At 41.9% G+C, this 22937-nt stretch overlaps 1 protein-coding gene across 1 annotated transcript in view; it reads right to left on the reverse strand.

The window, feature by feature from the left end:
* Nucleotides 1-1579: 1579 nt before the first annotated feature.
* LOC307241053 (ras/Rap GTPase-activating protein SynGAP-like) overlaps nt 1580-22937 on the reverse strand; it is a gene marked incomplete at both ends in the record, with an annotated part of 33667 nt that continues 12309 nt past the window's right edge. Inside the window, 7 exons of the mRNA XM_080015018.1 lie at nt 1580-1897; nt 9159-9231; nt 10041-10252; nt 11273-11443; nt 12037-12402; nt 12490-12801; nt 14237-14821. Coding sequence (XP_079871144.1) covers nt 1580-1897; nt 9159-9231; nt 10041-10252; nt 11273-11443; nt 12037-12402; nt 12490-12801; nt 14237-14821 — 2037 coding nt within the window. The remainder of the gene's footprint in view (nt 1898-9158; nt 9232-10040; nt 10253-11272; nt 11444-12036; nt 12403-12489; nt 12802-14236; nt 14822-22937) is intronic.

Consider the following 22937-nt stretch of genomic DNA (forward strand, 5'->3'; position numbering starts at 1 on the left):
GGGTGTGTCACTGCTGGTTCTCAGGGTCTTCCCATCCGTAATCCCGGAGCAGGAAGGCTCCTGCCTCAGGGCCAGGTGCCCGATGTGGGTTGGCCACTCTACCCCCTCTGTAAGGTCCTCTGGACCCAAGCATTCTCCGCGGGTGTGGGGGCTCCTGCCCTGGGTAGGGACATCTCCTTCCAGATGGCCTCCCTCTCCACACGCGTAGCATCCGCCTCGCTGGGGACATCTCCTTGCCCGATGGCCTTCCTCTCCACACGTGTAGCATCCTCCTTGCCTTGGACACCCCGGAGGTCCCCCTCTCATACCCCGCTGTCCCCATGGTCGAGCCCCATAGCCCCGCCCCTGGCCCCACCCACGCCCTTGAGGCCCTGGAGGGTAGGGGCCCTGTTCCTCCCATAGTGGGATCGGGTACAAATCCGGAGTGGCTGGCCCTGGTGGGCCGGCCTGCACGGACATTTGCTTGGCGGCCCCCGCCTTCTTATCGGTGGCGTCCCGTTGGGCCTTTTTTAGTTCTAATTTTAGTATTTGCAGCTGCAGGTCCTTGACCGTGGAGGCTTCCTCCTCTTTGGAGTCGAGCGCTCTCTGCATGTGGTGTACAAAATGTCTTTCCCAGGTCATGGAGGGGCATCCTGGGATGTCGGGATTGGCCATCATGGCGTCCTTTACTGTCCCCGGAGCCCCCTCTAACACCGCCCTCCGATACCATTCGATCGAGTTTCGGTCCTTTTCAGGGTGACTGCCGGTCAGGCGAGTCCATTCATCTTTACATGCCGTCAGGTGCTCTCTGGAGGACCGTCCTTCCTTCCAGGGAAACTTAAGGACGGTGGGGGGCACAGTAGGGGGAAACCGCTTGTGTATGCCGTCATTAAGTGGTTGGGCAATCATGTGTAACGGTACCTGATCGGTCGTGTGCGTGGTTTTGGCGTCATATTCGATCTCTCGCGCCTCCCCCGGAGTCATGCACCGCGACGCCACCCTGTGGTAATCGCCCAGCGCTAGGGTGTGGCCTGCCGTTAGGCCACTTAATTTTTCCAACCACACCATGCCACCCTCGTATATGGGCAGTAATTTGTCCGCTAGGGCCTGGAGGTCACTCAGCCCGTACGGTTCGGGCCCGTAGGGTAGTCCGGTGCGAGTGTGGGCCGGACTGGTCGCTCCCCCGGGTTGATGTCGGGTACAATCCGTGAGTTCGGCCTGGCGTCGGGTTGTATCAGTGTCGTCGGGTCGCGGGGCGGGTATTAGCTTGCGCAACGTCACCAGCTTTTTTCCCAAGTCCGCTATTTCCCATAACACCTTATTTTCCTTGACCTCTGTGTCGTCATCGGAACTGCCCTCCTGGGAGGAGCCGTTCATCACCGTCACCGCCCCTTCGTGGGCTCCGATCGTCACTCCCCTTTTTATCCTTCTCGGTTTCCCGTCGTCAGTGTCCTTTGTGTCGTCATAAATGCCCGTCAAAACCCCTTGAACAGTGACTGGTCGGCCTCCTGTTTTAATCCCTCCCATCGGGCGATATTTGCGACGCGCCCCCTCGCGGTCCTCAACTTCCCGTTGGTGTTCCAGTGTCTTATTCCTAAGTCTATACAACGCCATTTGTTCCCACGTCACAGTGCATGGCAGGGGCCTCCATTTCAGCGCCCAGCCGGTTTGCCGGCTCTGGCCCACCCGGTGGACAGTCCTCGGCCCTCATCGGCGGAGTACCTGTCCCACACCCGTCAGACCCCCTTTCGGGCCCATTCTCTACCTCAATTTGGAATCTGCCCAAGTCTATTTCCAATATTGGATACATCGCACTGGGCAACGGAGGCGCGGTCACCGCCGCTTCAGCCTTCTGCTGCAAAGAGGCCTCTTCCTCCATTTTACTCTGTTTCTTATTCCTCATCTGATGATCCATCCCCTGCCAAAACATGGCCCACGAAAACCACTTGCATCTGTGTCCCTCTTCCTTGTCGCTGACCTTCTGCAACTTCCTTTGTGACAACCACAACTTCTACTCTTCTACTCTACCGCTTCTACTCTTTTTCCCTCTTCCACAACACTGGCCCCAATGGCAATTCGTCATCTTGGTTTACTCCCTGTGGTCGCAATGCAAGATTTATTAACTAGTCTTTCATGTCCTTCCTAGGACCCCATTCAGTCTTTTTGGCCCCTTCCAGAGCCGTCAACAACAACTCCACTTGTACATTAATCGGTTTATATCCTGCCATCGACATATTGTCAAAACTTTCAACTTTTCAATCTCTGTCCCCACTACCGAAAAAATTAGGGGTGCTCTACTCACACACGCGCACAGGCCACACAAGACACTCGGCCAAAACCCACCTCTCGATCCACGTCACAGAAAAACAGGAATCTCGTTTAGCCTAATGTTTCAAATTTTAACAGTATAACGGCATCCGTTGTCCACCTGTAACAGTGTTTGTCCTGCTACAGTATAACGATTTCTGTTGTCCGCCTGTTTTATCCAAACAATTTTAACAGTATAACGGTATCTGTTGTCCGCCTGCTACAGTATGACGGTGTCTTTGTTGTCCGCCTGTAACAGTAAAACGATGTCTGTTGTCCGCCTCTTCTATTTAAACAATTTTAACAGTATAACGGTATCTGTTGTCCGCCTGGTACAGTATAACAGTATCTCGATTGTTTTATTACCCGGCCGGGATTTGAGACCCCCCAAATTCTCTGTGACTCAGACAAAAAAGGCCAAGTTCAACCACACGTCTGTGCTACCCCCATGGGCACATGCAAACGAGAGACCCCCAATCCTCTGCAACGCGGAAAAAAAGGCCAAGTTCCTTGTTTCCCATATAGGTTTTCATGAATGTCCTGTAAATCATATACTTATCAATTAAATTTATAAACGTCCTGGGCAAGGCTCATCGATTTTTATCAATTAACTATGGGGCAATCTTATAAACGTCCTGGGGAAGGCTCAGATTTATTATCAATCGATTAGGGGGCAAATTTATAAACGTCCTTTAAAAGGCGATTTTATCAAGGTCCGTATACAGGCTCATACATGCATGTATTACCAGAGAGGCACGAGGGAACAGGCCGGCTACAACTTCACCACATGTGTACTAACCGCCACAAACTTCAAAATTCTTACACGTGATCAACAGACCATGTATGGACGCAATGCCCTATTTTGGGACCTAATCGACAAGCTTCTACAGCTTCCTAGAGAAAACTGCGGCCGACTACTGGGGGTTCTATCCCAGTCCCACAAATAGTTTTAATACATGTCCGTGTGTTTCACAACCAGCGCACAGCATTGCATAAAAACGTACATTGCATACAATGCATCCATCTCAATTGTTGCTTAGCTTTAGTTTTTCTCTCCCGGACCCCCTTTCACTTCCGACTCAAAATTTGACAAAGTCCAATTTGCACGGGTTCGATGAAACAGGCCAGTGCTTACCTTTAGATGTGGGCGACCAAAGTCATCCTTAGGCAAAGGTCCGGGGCAACTTTCCGTCCGTCAATCTCTAGAATCTCCTCAAAATCTCAGACGAGCCCCCAAAACTGTTGGGATCTAGGAACCGATCCCTCCCAGGTTGGTTGATCTCGAGAGATTCTTCAATAAGATGGAGACCGAGGTTGCAGAATGGATCCTTTATTGGCACAATGACAAAGACCAAGAGACGAGCCCAAAGCAAGAGCGACCAAGCGAGAGAGAGAGAGCGTCTTCTCAGACACACTCCTATATAGTTCCTCATAGGCAAGTCGTCATAAAGGCTCTTTGGATGAGAGATGTCATAAAGAGACATTTTCTATGTTGGGCGCCATTTTAAGTAAAATGCCCTGTCATTTCTATCAGCCGCCATTTTCTGCGCTATACTACATCACACAATAAATAGATAGATAGGTAGATAAATAGATAGATAGATAGATAGATAGATAGATAGATAGAGTACAATAACACTATTGCCATCTAGTGTCCCTTTGAGTGAACCATTTATTGCTACGCTTGACCAATTTAAAAAAAAAAAAGATTGAAAAATAATAAATTTATATTCTCAGTAAAATAAAGACCCTCACTTAGGGATTTATTCATTTATTCAAATCACTGGGTAAATAATAACCAGAATAATGAATACATTCCCTTTACTCAAACATAACAAACCATATCTATCATATGTACTTACACTAGTGATAATTACAAGAGTAATAATACCTTTAATAGCTTCTCATTGTGAAATAAAACTACCCACAGCTACAGAACATTCACCACACAACATCAGGGATTTGAGGATATGGCTTATTCAAGGGGGGATGGGAAGGGGCGGGGGCATGGCTTATTTCAAAAGCAACATCAAGTAATTTAAAGTATTACATCCAGTAGGCCTGACTCACTTTCTGAGCTGTGACACAATCTATCTGTTGAAGAATAGCTGCCGAATACTTGAAGGGTTCCATTCCAAAGTGCTTGAGAGTCGTTTTAGAAAAATAAAAAAAAATTTGACCGGTGTTCTTTATTTTCATATTTCAGAATATACAGGTCATAATACCATCTTGAGTTAATTACATATTTGTAGGTGAAGAACGCCAGATAAATGCCTCCGGTAATATTCCATAGTGGGTTTTTTTTTATATACTAATGAATATCACAGTTTAAAGATCATCGGTATATAATCTTGGAATTAGACTCTTGACTCCATTCATGGATAAGGCTAATAACTGACGAGGTCAATAATTCATCAAATTTAAATGTGTGACACGGTGACCATATATCACATTGGCATTTAATCTTGAGAATGTGCCTGGTAACTCCTGAGAGTCTATAAAACCAAACCCTATGAAACAACCAGTCCAATCCTATAATAAAGATGATATTCTCACCAAAAAAAATTAAAATAATAATAACAGAAATATCTCCATACTAATCTGGCAAATATAGCAAATGATCTGGAAATGGAGAATGATGAGAGCACAAGTCAGCCTTTGTGTCTGTGGAAATCTGAACATAATTAAATCAGATCAGAACAGATCAGATCAGATGAATCCAGTTATCCTACAGGTAATGGAAGAAACTATATTAAAGCCCCGATAATAATAATTTGAAAAAAGGACCCAACAAAAAAGAGGGGATGAAGCTATAATTTGAGAGGTAGCGTACGCACCACTGCAACTGATTCAGGATGAAAATATATTATATCGTCATATAACAAATCTGTTAAAATGCTTTTGAGACTAGAGGATGTCTATTTCTGTGCAGAGGTACAATTTAAATTTATTTGAAATTATATTATATTTATTTTGAAATTATACAATTTAAAGAACATTTTACATTTAAATGTTATTATTGGCTGTATTGAAGCAGCCAAAAATAAGCCTATTTTCTAAGGATTACTTATAACCGCAATCCAGTGATATAAAGTGAAAAGTAAATATATTTACTTCTGGAATACAATCATTCATTATAAGTTTCTTTTTCACACTGTGTCCCATGAGTACATTCACGGGTGATCACTGTTGTCTCTGTGTTACAGAATTGAGGATACATTTTAAATACTATCTATTCCACTGATTCAGCATGCCAAAGGCCTACTCTTGAATGTAATACAGTTTACTTAGAAGAAAAAGGTGTACATTATGTTGTTTTTTATTTATTTGTTATAAACTATTTTCATACATAACCATTTATACCTTGTGTAACTTATATTTGGCTTTTAAAGGCAGATGGTTAGGATTAAATACTATCAATATTGAAATCTGCAATATAAATGATTCAAGCCTATACACACTGAGCTAAATAACACACCGCTTGTTTAGTTCGCACCTGACTACAAAAAAAAGACAGATAAAATATACAAATTACTATAGCTTACATGTTTTTTGTATTGGCATTTTGTATCGGCCGATATGGCACAGACTATAATAAGGCAGTCGACTCCATTGCACACACTGCACGTCCCTGCTGAACGCCCTTGTTGTGCTGTTGTTCCTGCTTCACTTTCACACCATCCCTCTGTCGCCATCTCTACATACTTTCATGCTTTGATCCAAAAGCTAGATGTCCAGGCTCTCAGAAAAAAAAAACCCCAGCAGGCTGGATTCAAAATAAATAAATAGATTTTTTTTAAATAAATAAATAAATAAATAAATAAACAAACAAATAAATAAATAAACAAACAAACAAACAAACAAACAAACAAATAAATAAATACATACAAAGATAAATACATAAATAGTAATAATAATAACAATAATTATAATAATAATAATAATAATAATAATAATAATAATAATAATAAAAACACATGTTGACAAACCTATGATTTGTCATAAAATATTAATGTTGCCCACTCGGCATCCACTGTAGCCTGGTCATCCTGGAAGGGAGATTTCTCCTGCTGTGGTCCCTTCTCAAGGTTTCTTCCTTTTTTTCCCAATGTGTTTTCTGGGAGTTTTTCCTTGCCCAGGTGAGGGTTCAAACTAGGGGAGGCTGTTGATTTCTATGTGAAATGTGAGTTTGTGAAGCCCTTTGAGCCTGTATTGTGATTCAGAGCTATATAAATAAACTTGACTTGACATGTTAAATTTCAAAATAGTACAGTCGCATAATATGCAAATACTCACACACCATCAGGCCAGTGTTTCTTGACCACTGACGCTTTGAAACGTTTCTCAGTTTTGCTTTTCCTCACACCTCAAAAGCACATGCAGAGGTTTCGCACATCTATGTTGAGAATAAACATTGAGCCCATCAAATAAGTAATCCACGACTTGCTAAAATACAATTTGTATAACAATAATAATAATAATTATGATAATTCCTCTATTTATATGACACTTCTGAAACAAGGCTGTAAAATAATGTGTACAAAAAGAAAAAATCTGAGAAGAACTTAATAAACAAACAAACAAACAAACAAATTAATTCATTACTAAATAATACACTTTATCTCAGAGCCCCTAATTTAACATTTCGATTAGATTTATGATTTAGTCATTACATTAGGTTTGGCTCCCAGCTTTGTTTTATTTCTCTATGTTTGGAATAAACCAGTCAAGAAGCTGAGCCGCCCTACCTGAGGATCTGAGTGATCTGTGTTAAATCATTGACATATGCATTCTATTACTTTGCTGTGTTTCATTCTTCGGTACAATACCCCCTTTTAAACATAGTATTGTTTCAGTATCTAAAATTACTTGGTACCGTTGTTTGGAAAATTGGTACACGAGCAGGGAATTGCAATTGTCACCATATTTTATTATGAGTCTGGATTTTAAATTGAGAATTTCTCGAATAAAATCTTACATTACTACTGTCAGTGGAGGCTGCAGTGCCTTCTAGAATAATGGGGACTTGAAATCTTGGCCAATGGGTCGATCGTTTGATGACATAAGGTAACAAACCGTATATGTTTTATAGGCATAGAATATTGTTAATGATGATGTAAAACACAGTTTCCTATCAATTGCATTTTAATGAGACAAAAGGTTGTTTTAATTGAGATTATTTCTTTCTCTCTAAACACTGACTGTTTAAAAACACACTGGATGCATGTGTCAGGTGGTGTAGAAACCCTGTTCTGAAATGAAGCCAAAGTGAATTCACTTAAACATCCCCAAACATTACACACAACCTTCCTTATTGTTTCAGTTTCCAAAAAAAAACCAGAATAGCAGTGAGTTCAATATTGCCGTTGGTGTGACTCTGGCTAGAAATACGCAGACGATGTACAGAACACTTTTTAAACTGATTGTCAACTTCTGGTTCAGGCCTTTGTTTGTTTTGTTTCGTTTTTTTGTAAATGTGCAAAAGTTTTGGAGAGTGTTGTCAAACAAACCCTTGGGTTCTCTCACTTGTTTTTCGGAGGAAGAACTTAGAGGGGAGTCGTTCCAGATCTCAGCTTGATTGGGTTTTGCAGGGGGGGAAAAAACATGGAAAAAATCTTGTAAAAGTCTTGAAAAGATCAAATAAAATAAAAAAGGGCCTGAAGGGTGTTTATTTGCCGGTTGTCAGTCAGGATCCATAGCTCTGGTTGACGATCTGAAGAGAGAAAAGATGCCGGTTACAATAATCATGTTTCACAAAGATGGTTTTATTTTCTTTATCTGCTGTTGGAAAGGGAGGGAGTCTTCAACGGGCTAGCTGCCTCTGGGAACATTTCTATTACATCTAGTCCTTGAAAATGGAGTCTCAGCTTTATGATTTTCGTTTTTAAAATAGAACATGGACACTCTGATTTTACATGAAAATTATTATTATTATCATCATCACCTATATTAATATTGTTAATAATAACAATAATAATAACAATAATAATAATTATCATCATCTTTATTTGTATAGCATCTTTAGAACACAACATGTAAGTCAGAGTGCTTTCTATTAAGAGAAGGCAATCAAATAGCCATAATATAAAAGCAAACAAGCAAAATGCATTTCATAAAAAAATGGTAAATATTATACTCAAATGGCCGAGGACAATATTTATTATGCTCAAATTGTAACCTATGATGAACGAAAAAGAACGGCAAAAAAACCCACAATGAAGTAAATACGTACGTGATTCTATTTTTAGCATTCTTTATTGAAGGGAGGGTAAGTCTGACTATGACGACGGGGGGTTCAAGGACTGCAAAAACTGGAGGCCTGCATTCCGCTGCAGGCCTCCTCAGAATGGGGACGAGCACCGGGAAGCATTTGCGTCACAAACATGGACGTCTTCGGTTGCTTAAGAGATTTGTTACATCAACACCCATGACTCACGCCGGGTGGTGATGAAGGCTTTTCATGTATTTATTAAGGTTGTCTGCGTCATACAACATCCACATTGATATAGGTCGTTCATTTCCAAATCATAGGCTGCAGTTGTTTTTGCGGTAATGGCTGCAGCTCTGTCGTTATGCGCTGTTATTGTCTTTTCCCGGCTAATAGCTGTGATTTTTACTGCTCTTTCGTTTTGCATCAGGCTAAATTAGTTCCCTGCTGGATTTGAGACGTGTTTTTTGGAAAAGCTCAGAGTGAAATTTTTCATTTCGGCTGTCGCTGCCGAACAGTAAAGCAGCGGTGTGTTTGGTAAGAACGAGGGCTGCGGTTCCCAGTGATTTTAGGGAACAACCCCTGAAACACATTTAAGGGGATTGTGTTTTTGGGGGGCGGGAACTTCTCCAACCCTTTGTCTTCAAAATAAATTGGAACAAACCTGGTCGGTGAGGATTCGAGACTTAATTTCGGGAATGGGACCCCCCCTCAGCTCATCTTCAACTGCCATGAGTCTGAAAAGGAGAACAGAGGCCAACGCTCATGACGACGCCGGTCATGTTTAAATTTAACGTGCAGGACTAATTGTGCCGTCATTGGTGAAGTTGAGATCTTTTACTTACTTCTGGCTATATTCACTTTACTGCTCTCCTGACTGGTATCCCCCAAAACTGAACTGCCTTGGACATAGATAGGTTCACATTTTATCAAATCACTAATCTAGCTGACCGACTGACATAGAAAAGGAAAATCGAACTCACACACATCTTCAGTTGCCTGCAGGTTATTCACACTACAAAGGAATCTGAATTACTTTAAAGTGGTAATCCGTGAGATTATTTTGTTAAAAGGAAATCCCATATTTTATACTTTATTTAACTGGCACTTTATAAGGCACATCCATTCAACGCATTTGCGTTATTTATGTCCTCATCTATATGCGTTTCTCCATTGTTGGTGGCAGAGTCCGCCTTTGACGACGAGAACCATGACTCATGCCTTACGTCCCGCTATGTGTTAGAGCGAAGACGAGGATAAACCCAGATTTTTTTCAGGGAAGAAAGGAAGTTTTGAATGGAATTTGGTGACTTCAAGTGTAATACAGCAAACACAGATGGTCTTATGGATTTCCACTTTAATGTAACATTGGACATTTTGTTTACAACTACGCAACTCTGTAAGTTACATTCAAAAATTCAGAAAATCAAGAAGTAAACAGTATTTTTTGAACAGTCCTAGTTTGCCAGCACATTTTAAGAGTTAAGATTTGAATCCCTTAATTGATCCGCCTGGGGAACATTGGCTGAATCTGTCAGTGTCCCACCTGTTGATGATCCCTTTGAGCTGACTGTCTTTCTCAACCTGCTGCTGCTTCAGACGGCGCTCGCTGTCATCCAGACGGTTCTGGTATTGCTGCAGGATCTTGTTGGTCGTCTGCTCCTGGGAGACGAGCCTCTGCTCGTACTCCTCCAGTTTGCGGTGAGACATCTTCAGACGCTCTTTTAAGGAGTGGATTTCCTCTTCATACTCACGCACCTTGACGAGGAGAACAGGAAGGGTGAACGTAACAATGAAAGTGAAGGTTAAAGCCCTCCCACGTAGTATTCTACTCGAAAACATCAATATTAAGACCACCTGATATGAAATGCACGCGATTTATATATTGTACGTTAAAGTACTCGCACAAGTTCATGAGTTCATCATTTGGTTCAAAGACACATTCCAACCTTAATGCATGAACTGCTGTTTGTAAGGCCAGTCTTGACAGTGCACTACTATGAAAAACCCTTTTACTTTCTGGTGAGGTAAACGTAAAGAGTTGGCTCAAATTATTACCAAGTGATGTCACTTGCCATGTTTCCTATGGGGAAACACATTCCTGCACTTATTTGAACGCATCAGATACAACAACTGCAATAACCCATGTTTGACCAGAGAGGGCGCTGTCTCTGCATTTGGATTTCAGGGTTTAGCATTAAAAAGAAAAATCTGTTTTTGTTTCTTTTTCCCCCTAAAACTTACAGTTGCCATCGGTCATCGGCTGAAGCTTATGTTAAAAATAGTTTTCCTTCGAGTACAGCATTCGAGTAAAAATGCTCAGTTATTTTCCATCCCCAGTCTAGAGCTTAACAAGTCTGATGTGATGGCCCGAACGCGGCGTCCCACAACTCAAGGGCGATCTTTAAAAAAGATCCAGAAATACATTTCATAAAACTGAAACTGTCCAAAGGAATACACACTTTATGTCAACCCCTAGTGGTGAAATTTAAGTTGTGATAATCTCTTACCCTCCGGTAGCAAAAATTTCGAAATACCCAGACAGGAAATAAATAGCTTCAAGAAGCCGAGACGAAGCCTGGATTTTCATGAAATGTGTCGCGCACAGAGAGACGCATTTGGAGACAGAGGGTATAGGTTGTGCTTGGGAGCAAAAGTATTTTTGATTTTTTATTTGGTTTCTCAGGCTGCATATAAATAAAATATCCATAGACGGCTTGAGCTTCAAGATGAGCAAACTCACTGAGTGAGGAGGTGGGAGCCAACACATCTGCTTACCCTTTCAAGCCGTGACTCATCCATGCTCTTGGAGTATTCTTTGAGCTGACCCTCGCGGTCCGGCCGCAGGCTCTCAATGTCAGCGGAGAGATGGGGCATGTTGGACACCCACGCGACCGTCCGCTCATTCAGAGCTGTGGTGCTCAGGTTGGAGGGTGACTGAGAAGAACCCTGGAAAGGAAATAGGGAGTCATTTCATTGGATTTCTGCGTAACTGGATGACGGGAACTTGTGTGTGGTGCTGGAAAGTTTGGATAAGATGGACTACGGTTGTCCACTTCTGGCCAAAGTACCCACTGAGTTAACTTAGGGGTAAATTTTCGAATCTGCTGAGTTATGGAAGTTATGTGGGTTTAAAAGACTTGCGCAACTCACTTTTAAAGACTGTATTTCTAATAACAATAATTTGTTCACGTCATGATCACTTTTTGGGTGAAATGGCCAGGAAAATACTTAATTGTTTATTTTGTGTATAGATTTTGAACAGAAGGAGGTGACATTTGAGAATGGGCCAATCCATTGGTCTCACTATGAATCCAGTTTTCAAAAAGGGCTGGAGTCCTGTATATTCTTAAAGGAATTATGCCTCAGAATAATACAATTAAACCACTCTTATCAGATGCAAAAAAACAATCCAAGCTATGATGCATCCAAATTAAGACTCGCAGTCACTCGTAACCCTTCTGGCCGGTTTTCCCCTCCACATTGTATCGATACACATTGCGATTACGTTCACATAAAACAAACAAATAATTGAGTTTGACCTGTTTGTTGACCACCGGTTTGAGCAGATGCGGCTGCGGAGGCTGCAGCTGTGACTGCACAGACTTCTTGCCACTTTTCGTCGGCGTGTCCGTCGGCGTGTTCGTCCCGGCAACCGCCGCCAGGACCTGATTCTCCCGGACCGAGCTGTTCTGATACGGAAGCCCGGGGGCCGGACTGTCTGTGACCGACGAGTGGGGATCCTGCTGCTGCTGCTGCTGCTGCTGCTGCTGCTGCTGCTGTTGTTGCTGTTGTTGTTGTTGTTGTTGTTGTTGTTGTTGTTGTTGTTGTTGTTGTTGTTGTTGTTGTTGCTGCTGCTGCTGCAGTTGTTGTTGTTGTTGTTGTTGCAGTTGTTGCTGTTGTTGCAGTTGTTGCTGTTGTTGCAGTTGTTGTTGCTGCAGTTGTTGTTGTTGTTGTTGTTGTTGTTGCAGTTGTTGCTGTTGCGATGGCGGTAGTGGCTGTTGTTGTTGGTGTGGTGGTGGGTGTGCCTGTTGGGGCTGAAGGGGGCGTGGCATGTGCTGGCCTCCGCCGGGGAAGCTGGTCTCCGGGGACTCGAGGAGGAGGTTCCGGCTCTGAGGCCGGGCCCTGGGGGGCGTGGCGGTGGCCGAGACGTTCATGGAGCGCTGGGACTTGAGATGCTGGGAGGCTCCGGGGGCCTGGCGCACGTGGTGGACCGTGGTGGGGGGCGTGGCCAAAGAGGCCGGGGTGCAGGTCCCGCCACCCGTCTGAGCTGATATTCCCATTAGGAGCTGCTGCTGGAGGGACTCCTGGGGGGAGAATATCACATTATACAGTATATTTATGTGTTATTCAGCTCAACTGTCTAGTTAATAAAACTCTGAGTTATAGTTATTCAGAAAGCGATTGAATAAACTGCAAATATCAAAGGCAAACAAGGGATTCACGGCGGGACATCAACGAGGAAAAAAGATTCTGTGTAGAAAAAGACAATTCACTAAACTGAAAAGTGAAAACACAGTGAAAATAAGTTCTAGATCACTATTGACTGTATTACATCTTCCTGGACATTGGAAGTTAAACTGCAAACTGTTTAATTTAGCTAAAAGTATATGACTACAAATATTAATACTTCTATTTCTACTTGGTTTGTGATGGATGCTTATGTATATGTATATCATAAGAAGATTGAGTGTATATAAAAATGTGGGAATTTGCATTAACATGACGTACTATATTATATTATAGAGTCTTCATAATGTTTATTACAAGGCTGATAATATCAGTGTTAAAAGTATTATCATGTATTATCATTCTACAATTAAGTTTATGTGTTTTGGGCTAAAACAATTGTCCTTTACTACTAATAAAATACAGTTCTCAGCACAGAGTGGATGAGTTGTTTGAGTTTGCGTCATCGTCACAGAGTAAGCTGAATGAAAGAGAGGGAGAGAAGCTCTCGGTAAAGTTCTGAATGTGTTATGTGAGTCAAATTGTTGGACCAGAGCTACAAAGGAGGTATGACCAACCGCGAATGAATCAGCTAAGGAGGGATATGACTTTACTATTTTTGTACAATTTGGTCACACTTCCAGGCAGGCGAATTGTCAAATCAAACTAAGAACTGACAACAAAGCCCCAAATGTTCTAAGAAATGCGGTCCAGGAAAAAATTGGATGCCGCAAAAAGTCCAAATGTTGGATAAAGAGTGGGCACACGCACGCAAAGATAAAAAAGTTATTACTTGGCTGTGTTTCTCCTTATCAAAACACAGTCTGGAAAACACTATTTCAGGTAAGTGCGGGAATAAATGAAGCTGGATTAGGTCACAGCAGCAGTTTGATTTCTCTATTGTCCATTTCCCATTACATCACTAACCCTCATGCAAATACCAGAGATTGAGAAATAATAAGGAATATAGATTCTTCCTCTGTTTTGACAATATCATGTCTAAATAAAAGAATAAATGTTTGAGATGCATTTCAATTGGCTGGTATAGATAGACATAACTCATACGAATGAACGCACAAACAATATGAAAAGAATGTAAAATATCTAATACAAATAATAAAAAATAAAAAAGCTAAAAATAAAAAATACAAGAGATAAAAATATGTACAAAAAAACAAAAGAATACATAGGTTAATACAAATGTATACAATACAAAAATATAATATATGGGAACATTAGCTTTTTGTATCATTATATCTTGTATATTTCACGTGACCAGAAACCTCTGCCTACCTGCACTTGCAGGGACAGCTGTCTCCAGGCGAAGTCGTTGTTCTGGTTCTGTCTGGTGAAGTCGTCGCTGTAGCTGTGCGAGTGCACGATGCTGGGCTGCACCAGGCTGCTCTGGGAGCGAAGCGCGGATAGGTCCTCGCTGCGGGAAAAGGCGCTGTTGCCAAAGGCCGGCGCGTAGTCGTGGTGACCGTTCTCGGGCTCGGGGGCGAGGAGGAGAGGGGGAGGAGGGGGCTGGTGCTGAGGCTGAATAGGGGAGTTCTGCGCTGCCAGATGGAACAGGGGGTTTTGGAAGGACAGTGGGTAGTGCATGGCCGCCGCAGCTTGCTGCTGCTGCTGGGAGAGGGACTCGGTCGGGCCCCCGATGTGGCCCATCTGGCTCAGTCGCAGGCCGGAGCCCCCCGAGCCCCCAGATATATGCCCCCCCATGCGGAGAGGACCGCCCAGGTTCCCGAAGCTGTGGCCCAGTCCGGCAATGGAGGCCTGTGAGGAGGTGAGCATATCCCCCACTGAGTTCAGGTTGGAGATGCTGTTCATCCGGGAGTCCTGGAGGTCCATCATGGAGACGCTTTTGTTCACGCTGTGGACCTTCGAGGAAGAAGACAATACTGTTTACATGGCTGCCATACCGTGCGTCTAAAAATAATCATGTTGTTTTGCCTGACCTCCATCACCATAGAAGTCCTTCCTTCAATGTTACAAAGATATATAATAAAATAAGAGTTGGAAACAATCTATTTACAGGTAAAATTTAATTTAGTTCTCCAATCAATGAACATAAAAAAATTATTATGATCAAAACCAGGAGTATTATGTTTAAATTATATATTTTTTTATTAACTATCTTGAGGTCACAGAAGAGTTTGTTTGTCTAGAGAATTATGAGACAATTTAGGGAATTTTTTAAATTACTATATGTTAATCAAGTTTCCAGTACATTTTTTTTTACTGGTGAAATGTATTAACCAGTTACTATGCATAAACTGTCTCTCTCTCTTTCAACTGAGTGGGCAGTTTTGTTCCCACGCCATTTTTTCTCATGCCTTAACCAACTTGGCTATCACACTGTGAGTGACGGGTAGATGCCCCACCCACTTCATGCCTGGTCATACTGAGTAGTAGCGTCACTCAAGCTACCGTAGGCATTGTCTGGGGGCTCATGGGTCAAAGATTAGGCATATCTTGAGTCATATTTTGAGCTAAATCTCACTCACATGGTCTGCATGGGAATTATTGTTTGTCAGCACTATCCGGACTCTTGAGACAACAAAACTGATGAAGCATTGAGAAAAACTTGAATCAAATGATAATGGGACCTTAAAATTAAAAGACAGAAGAAAGATATGGCAATAGGCTCTAGCTGAGGAAAGAAAAAGCAATATATAGTCAATGTATAAATTATCTGCCTATAAAATTGCTCTGTAGATTGTGTGGAGTGTAAAATTAGGCTACACAAATATAACATTAATCTTGAACCTTGCTGGCAAAAAGTGCAAATCTTACAACTTTTCTTCTTTTTTTTTTTTGGTCACATCCCATTATCGATGGCATCCCTGAGACTGAAAACGAAAGGTGGTCAAAATCAGAGAAGGTGCTGACTTTCTTCAAGGACAAACTGGACCCGGATCCCCACACCATTGGGATAACACAAGTTCAATGGGCTGGAAAGGTATCTATAGCATCAGATGGCATCCTGGGTAGACCTCAACCTCGATCACTAATGGTGAAGTTTCTAAGGCTTAAGGACAGAGCCATAGTTTTGAGCAATGCATACATTTTCATAAATAATGATTATCCTGATTCAGTTTGGCATAGAAGAAAGGAGTTCATACCTAAGATAAAGCTGCAACTTGACATTGCTTTTCTAAGGTATGACAAGCTTATCGTCCACAAATGGCATTAAGGAGAAAGAAAGGAAACTTCTAACCGATGACATGAACAATACGCATAAACACACACACAATACATAAAGGTGAAATTGGAGTGGGAGATATAAATATTGAAGGTTGTTTACTTCCAATAATTGTTGTTCAAGGAACAAAGTGTAATATCTGAAACCCATTTGGGTGAGACATTTGATGATGGCGCTGTCTGCATACAAGGGTAGAATAGCTTTTTATGTGCAAAATCATATTCTGATGAAAGTTAGGGAGGACATTATGTGTAATTGAATTGGGGTTTTATGGCTTCAAGTTAATTTCCCTCACATTAAATCTATTTTAGTGGGCAGCTGCTATAGGCCACCAAGCTCAAACCTTAAGTATTTTAATTATAGAGAAGCTATGGGTGAGATGCCCGATAAAGTATGTGAATTGAATATGGAAGTTGTTTCTACAAGAGACTTAAATATTGACTGGCTATTGCCTGAATGTCCCTTAAAACATCAACTGGTTACCATAACTGACGCATGCTGTTTGAAACAAATGGGGACACAACCAACTAACTTTAGCACGAACAACAAGGGTATCAACACGTCATCTTGTATCGATCTTACTTGAGTCAAGATGATTTTTATATCAAGGCTGTATCAGTCCCAATAGGTTGTAGCGATCACAGTGTATTGTATTAGCGACTGAAAGAAAAAGTAAAGTACCCAAAGCCAAGCCAAGAGAGCCAAAAGGTCCTATAGGAGGTTCTCTCAGTATGCTTTCTTGAAGGATGTCAGTAATATACACTACTCACAAAAAGTTAGGGATATTCGCTTTCGGGTGAAATTTCAGGATGAAGATAAAATGCACTATAACCTTGACAGGTGAACTTAATTTGACCTTCTCTAAACTTTTGAACGCACATGTCCAACTGTTCAATGTTTCAGTGCTTTTTGCACAACTTGCTGTTCTCTCACAAGGAGCTGAACGGCAAAATTCACAACAGGTGTTTGATCCATGAATCGACCAATACATTTCCTGGTTCAATTAGAATTGGTATTTAAACAGTCCTCTTCATCATGCTGTTCACATTTTGACATCATGAGACCAAGACGACACCTAACAACTGATCAACAGTACCTCGCCATTGCGAGGCTTCAAACAGGATGTTCTCAGAGGGAAGTGGCCACTGAGCTTAGAGTGTCACAGAGTGTCATCAGCAGGTTGCAACAGAGATACAGAGACTGGAAGAGTCACAGAAAGGCATAGAAGTGGACGACCTTTGGCCACATCCCACACTGATGAGCGCTTCATTGTGCGGAACTGGATGGTGAATGCCACTCAACTCCAGGCACATTTAAGGGAGGTGAGAGGCACCCAAGTGTCACGTCAGACCATTCAAAACCACTGACATCAGCGTGGTCTGCGTGCTAGACGACCTGCAAGGGTACCTGACCACACCACCAGGCACAGGCATCATCGTCTTGCATGGGCCAGGGAGAATTTACGCTGGACGAGGGACCAGTGGCCTCAGTGCTGTTCTCTGATGAAAGTCGATTCACGTTGAGCAGAAATGACGGCTGCCAACGATGTTGGAGACGTCAAGGAGAGCGCTATGCATCAGCCACTGTTGTCACCAGACGAGCCTTTGGTGGTGGTGGTGGTGGTGTTACAGTGTGGGCAGGTGTGTCTAGTCAATACAGAACTGCCCTACACTTTTTTACTGAATGGTACAGTGACAAGCCCATACTACCTGAATAACATCATTAATCCAGTCATTGTGCCCCTGCATGAACAACACAGGCCTAAGTTCATCTTCATGGACGACAATGCTCCAGCTCATGGAGGTGGCATCATTAGGGAACGGCTGCTGGAGACTGGGGTACCTCAAATGGAGTGGCCTGCACTTTCTCCAGACCTGGATCCCATAGAAAACCTATGGGATCAGCTGAGTCGCCGTGTAGAGGCTCGTAACTCTGTACCCCAGAACCTCAATGACCTGAGGGCCGCCCTTTAAGAAGAGTGGGGGGCCAGGCCTCAGCAGACAAAAAGTTGACTTGTGAACAGCATGACACGTGGTTGTCAAGCTGTAATTGATGCTCAAGGGCACATGACAAGTTATTGAGACATTGACATTTTTTGTTGTGGTATACCCACCACTTTTTTTTCAATAAATTGTTTGAGATGAGGAAATCACCATTGCATGCTTCTACTTAAATGCTCTACTTTCATGATATAATATCACTGTAGCGTGAACTTTTTACATTTTCCATAAATTTCACCTGAATGCCAAATATCCCTAACTTTTTGTGAGTAGTGTATGTTGGTCAAACATTTACAATGACAAAAACACAGATGGAGCACTAGATCTATTTCTTAAAAAGTTTCAACCAGTTATCAACAAGCATGCACCTGTTGGGAAACTGACGGTGAGGACTTGTCGAGCGCCATGGGTTGACAAGGAATGAAAGTGCTATCACAAAAAAGTGGTTGTGTAACTGACGGACAAAAATACAGTAAGCTGAAGAATTAAAAACTTAAGCAAAAGAAAAAGAAACAATATTACGCTCTCTAGTTAAGCAGAACAAAGAATGATGGGAAAGTGGAGTACACTAATGGAACGAAACACCTCTCCTCTTTATTGATTGTGGAGGTACCTTCATCACAAAACCCAAGGAAATTGCAAATTACTTGAATAATTCCTTCAGAAGCCAGGTATATAAATTAAGGAAAGAATTATCACATGGGACGGATGATAGATTATGCATTTTTAACATAAAAAATTATGTGAGGGATAAAACCGGCCATTTTGAGTTTAGTGAATTAAAAGTCGATTTGTAAAATCGTTGAAGCCGTCAGTTAAGTTAACATTTAATGACAAACAACCAGGGATTGATAATATAGATGATTAACTGATTCAAATGGCTATAGACTATATTGCAGGCCCAATTTGTCACATACATTATACCAGCCTGAACGATCAATCTTTCTATAGGCTTGGAAAGTTACTCCACAGCTCAAAGATAGGAAAACATAATTCATTGGCCCTAATAGTTGTCCCATAAGCTTGATACCAGCATTAAGTAAATACAAGAATACCTCTCGGTAAATACTCTGGTAACAAGCTTCCAGCATGCTTACAGAAAGGGACACTATACATGCACAGCTCTAGTGCAAATGACAGACGACTGGTACAGAGACCTGGACAAAAAAATGATCTGTGGAGCAGTCCAGATTTTACAGCAAAATTTGACGTTATTGACCACAAGCTTCTTCTTGAAAAGCTTGAAGCTATCAGGTAAACAGATCGCAAAGAGTCTTCGTTAATGGAAGTTACTCAGATAGTGTGTTTGTGGAATGTGGAATTTCTCAAGGGTGCTGCCGAGGCCTACTTACGTATTGCGTTTTTACAAGCGATTTACCCCTCGTACCAAAAAATGCTAAATTAACGATGTACACAGATGGCAACAACATCTGCTGATCTGACTGCCATCTTGAACAGGGAGCTAGACATTATCTGAAAATGGATCCTTGACAACAAACTGTTATTTAACACATCCAAAACAAAAAGCATAGTATTTGGTTCAAATCATTCTCTAAGGCGAGAGCCAGAACTTAAACTATTTATAAATAACAAACCCATAAAAAGGGAAATAAGCTATTGGGCATTACCCTTGACAACAAATTGTCCTGGTCAAAACACATCGACACTATTGTCAATAGTACGGGCAAGGCATCAGCTGTAGTAAGGTGATGCAGAAAATATTTTATTTATTTTACACCTGATTTAACTGAACTTGCACTAAGCACTCTTACTCATTCAGGGCTCAATACTAACTTTTAAAAGGGGTTGCCAGGCTGGCAACCCGGCATCAGCTTTTGGTGGCCGAAGCTGAAAATATGATATATTTATATATTTATATATATATTTTTCTGAGTAATTAAGATACAGTATTACGTCAGCTGAATAATAAAAATGTGACATAAAAGATTCAAATTTAAATAAAAAAGCTTTATTACAGTAGGCTTTAATCAGAAGGGAAGAAACACATCAAGTCAAGACAGACAAGAGCTGTGATAACACTACTCCTCTGGTCGCACTCACCTGATCAAAACTCAGCCTATGTCTCTGCCTCTTTCTTACAACCACATTTACAGTATATGCTCACCACACCTGTTTGTCCCCTCATTTTTAACAATGGTAAATTCAAATTTGCATCTTCCCATTTTAAAGTAGCTCTTCACCAGAAGAGGTCTGAGCCATGCTCATTATTAATGATGTCTGTCTACAAAGATAAGAACCGCTTATTGTATTGTTATTATGTTGACAAATTTGAAGACATTGACAAGAAAAAAGACTAAATATAAAGACATTTCCCGTATATTTTTATTTAATTTTCGCTTGTTTTGTAAGTTGACAATGTTGTTTCAGTCTGTCAGTCACTCACCCAAATTTATGTTATTTATTTTGGGGTGCACGTTCTGCTGTCCCTGTATTACAGTGGGGCAAAAAAGTATTTAGTCAGCCACCAATTGTGCAAGTTCTCCCACTTAAAAAGATGAGAGCGGCCTATAATTTTCATCATAGGTATACCTCAACTATGAGAGACAGAATGGGGGGAAAGAATCCAGGAAATCACATTGTAGGATTTTTAATGAATTAATTGGTAAATTCCTTGGTAAAATAAGTATTTGGTCACCTACAAACAAGCAAGATTTCTGGCTTTCACAGACCTGTAACTTTTTCTTTAAGAGGCTCCTCTGTCCTCCACTCCTTACCTGTATTAATGGCACCTGTTTGAACTCGTTATCAGCATCAAAGACACCTGTCCACAACCTCAAACAGTCACACTCCAAACTCCACTATGGCCAAGACCAAAGAGCTGTCAAAGGACACCAGAAACAAAATTGTAGACCTGCACCAGGCTGGGAAGACTGAATCTGCAATAGGTAAGCAGCTTGTTGTGAAGAAATCAACTGTGGGAGCAATTATTAGAAAATGGAAGACATACAAGACCACCGATAATCTCCCTCCATCTGGGGCTCCACGCAAGATCTCACCCCCTGGGGTCAAAATGATCACAAGAACGGTGAGCAAACATCCCAGAACCACACGGGGGGACCTAGTGAATGACCTGCAGAGAGCTGGGACCAAAGTAACAAAGGCTACCATCAGTAACACACTACGCCGCCAGGGACTCAAATCCTGCAGTGCCAGACGTGTCCCCCTGCTTAAGCCAGTACATGTCCAGGCCCGTCTGAAGTTTGCTAGAGAGCATTTGGATGATCCAGAAGAGGATTGGGAGAATGTCATATGGTCAGATGAAACCAAAATAGAACTTTTTGGTAAAAACTCAACTTGTCGTGTTTGGAGGAGAAAGAAAGCTGAGTTGCATCCAAAGAACACCATACCTACTGTGAAGCATGGGGGTGGAAACATCATGCTTTGGGGCTGTTTTTCTGCAAAGGGACCAGAACGACTGATCCGTGTAAAGGAAAGAATAAATGGGGCCATGTATCGTGAGATTTTGAGTGAAAAGCTCCTTCCATCAGCAAGGGCATTGAAGATGAAACGTGGCTGGGTCTTTCAGCATGACAATGATCCCAAACACACCGCCCGGGCAACGAAGGAGTGGCTTGGTAAGAAGCATTTCAAGGTCCTGGAGTGGCCTAGCCAGTCTCCAGATCTCAACCCCATAGATAATCTTTGGAGGGAGTTGAAAGTCTGTGTTGCCCAGCGACAGCCCCAAAACATCACTGCTCTAGAGGAGATCTGCATGGAGGAATGGGGCAAAATACCAGCAACAGTGTGTGAAAACCTTGTGAAGACTTACAGAAAACGTTTGACCTCTGTCATTGCAAACAAGGGTATATAACAAAGTTATATACCCATATATATAAACTTTTGTTATTGACCAAATACTTCCACCATAATTTGCAAATAAATTCTTTAAAAATCAGACAATGTGATTTTCTGGATTTCTTTTTCTCATTCTATCTCTCATAGTCGAAGTGTACCTATGATGAAAATAACAGGCCTCTCTCATCTTTTTAAGTGGGAGAACTTGCACAATTGGTGGCTGACTAAATACTCTTTTGCCCCACTGTATATGTTAAAAAGTGTTTGCCAAAGGGAGCAACCAGAGGCCACGAAATGGTTGCCAATTGACTCAATCCGGTTGCCGAGAGCAAGCGCTACTGTCAAGCCCTGTCAAGCCCTTCGCAGCTTGATTATTGTCAGATAATATGGGCGAATGCCACAAAAAAAGATTTTAGCAAACTCCAGCTAGTATAGAACAAGGAGGCACGCCTTGCTCTTCAGTGTCCGTATTGCACTAACATCAATAGCATGCACTTCCACCTTAAATGGCTAAAAGATGAAGATAGAGTGATCGCTGTGCTTCTACTTTCCACACGGAAAGTTTTACAATCCAAAACTCCATCATATCAGTACAGTCAATAAAAAGACAATTAAGAGTCATCTCATCATGGCACCAGACAGGCAACAGAAGGCCGGTTTTCACTTCCCAAGGCAAACACTAATTTCCTGGAACGCACAGTAGTATATAGAGCAATGAAAACGTGGAATTCTTTATCACTGTTGATTGACTAAACTGACACAGAAATGAAACTGATTTGATCTTCAAAGCAACACTATGTAACTTTTTTACCTTGAAATAATATAACTGACTCGTAATATGGAGAATGACACCTCTTCCATTCCCATCCAACCCCCGAATGCCTGTACTTGCTCTATGTAACTTCTGTGTGCAAAACCACGGGAAGAGTGCGTTACGCATTACAGCACTACGTCATTTCCTTGATTTTTGTCCACG

This window comes from Zeus faber (genome assembly GCF_960531495.2).
Source record: "Zeus faber genome assembly, chromosome: 1".
In the NCBI taxonomy this organism is placed as follows: domain Eukaryota; kingdom Metazoa; phylum Chordata; class Actinopteri; order Zeiformes; family Zeidae; genus Zeus; species Zeus faber.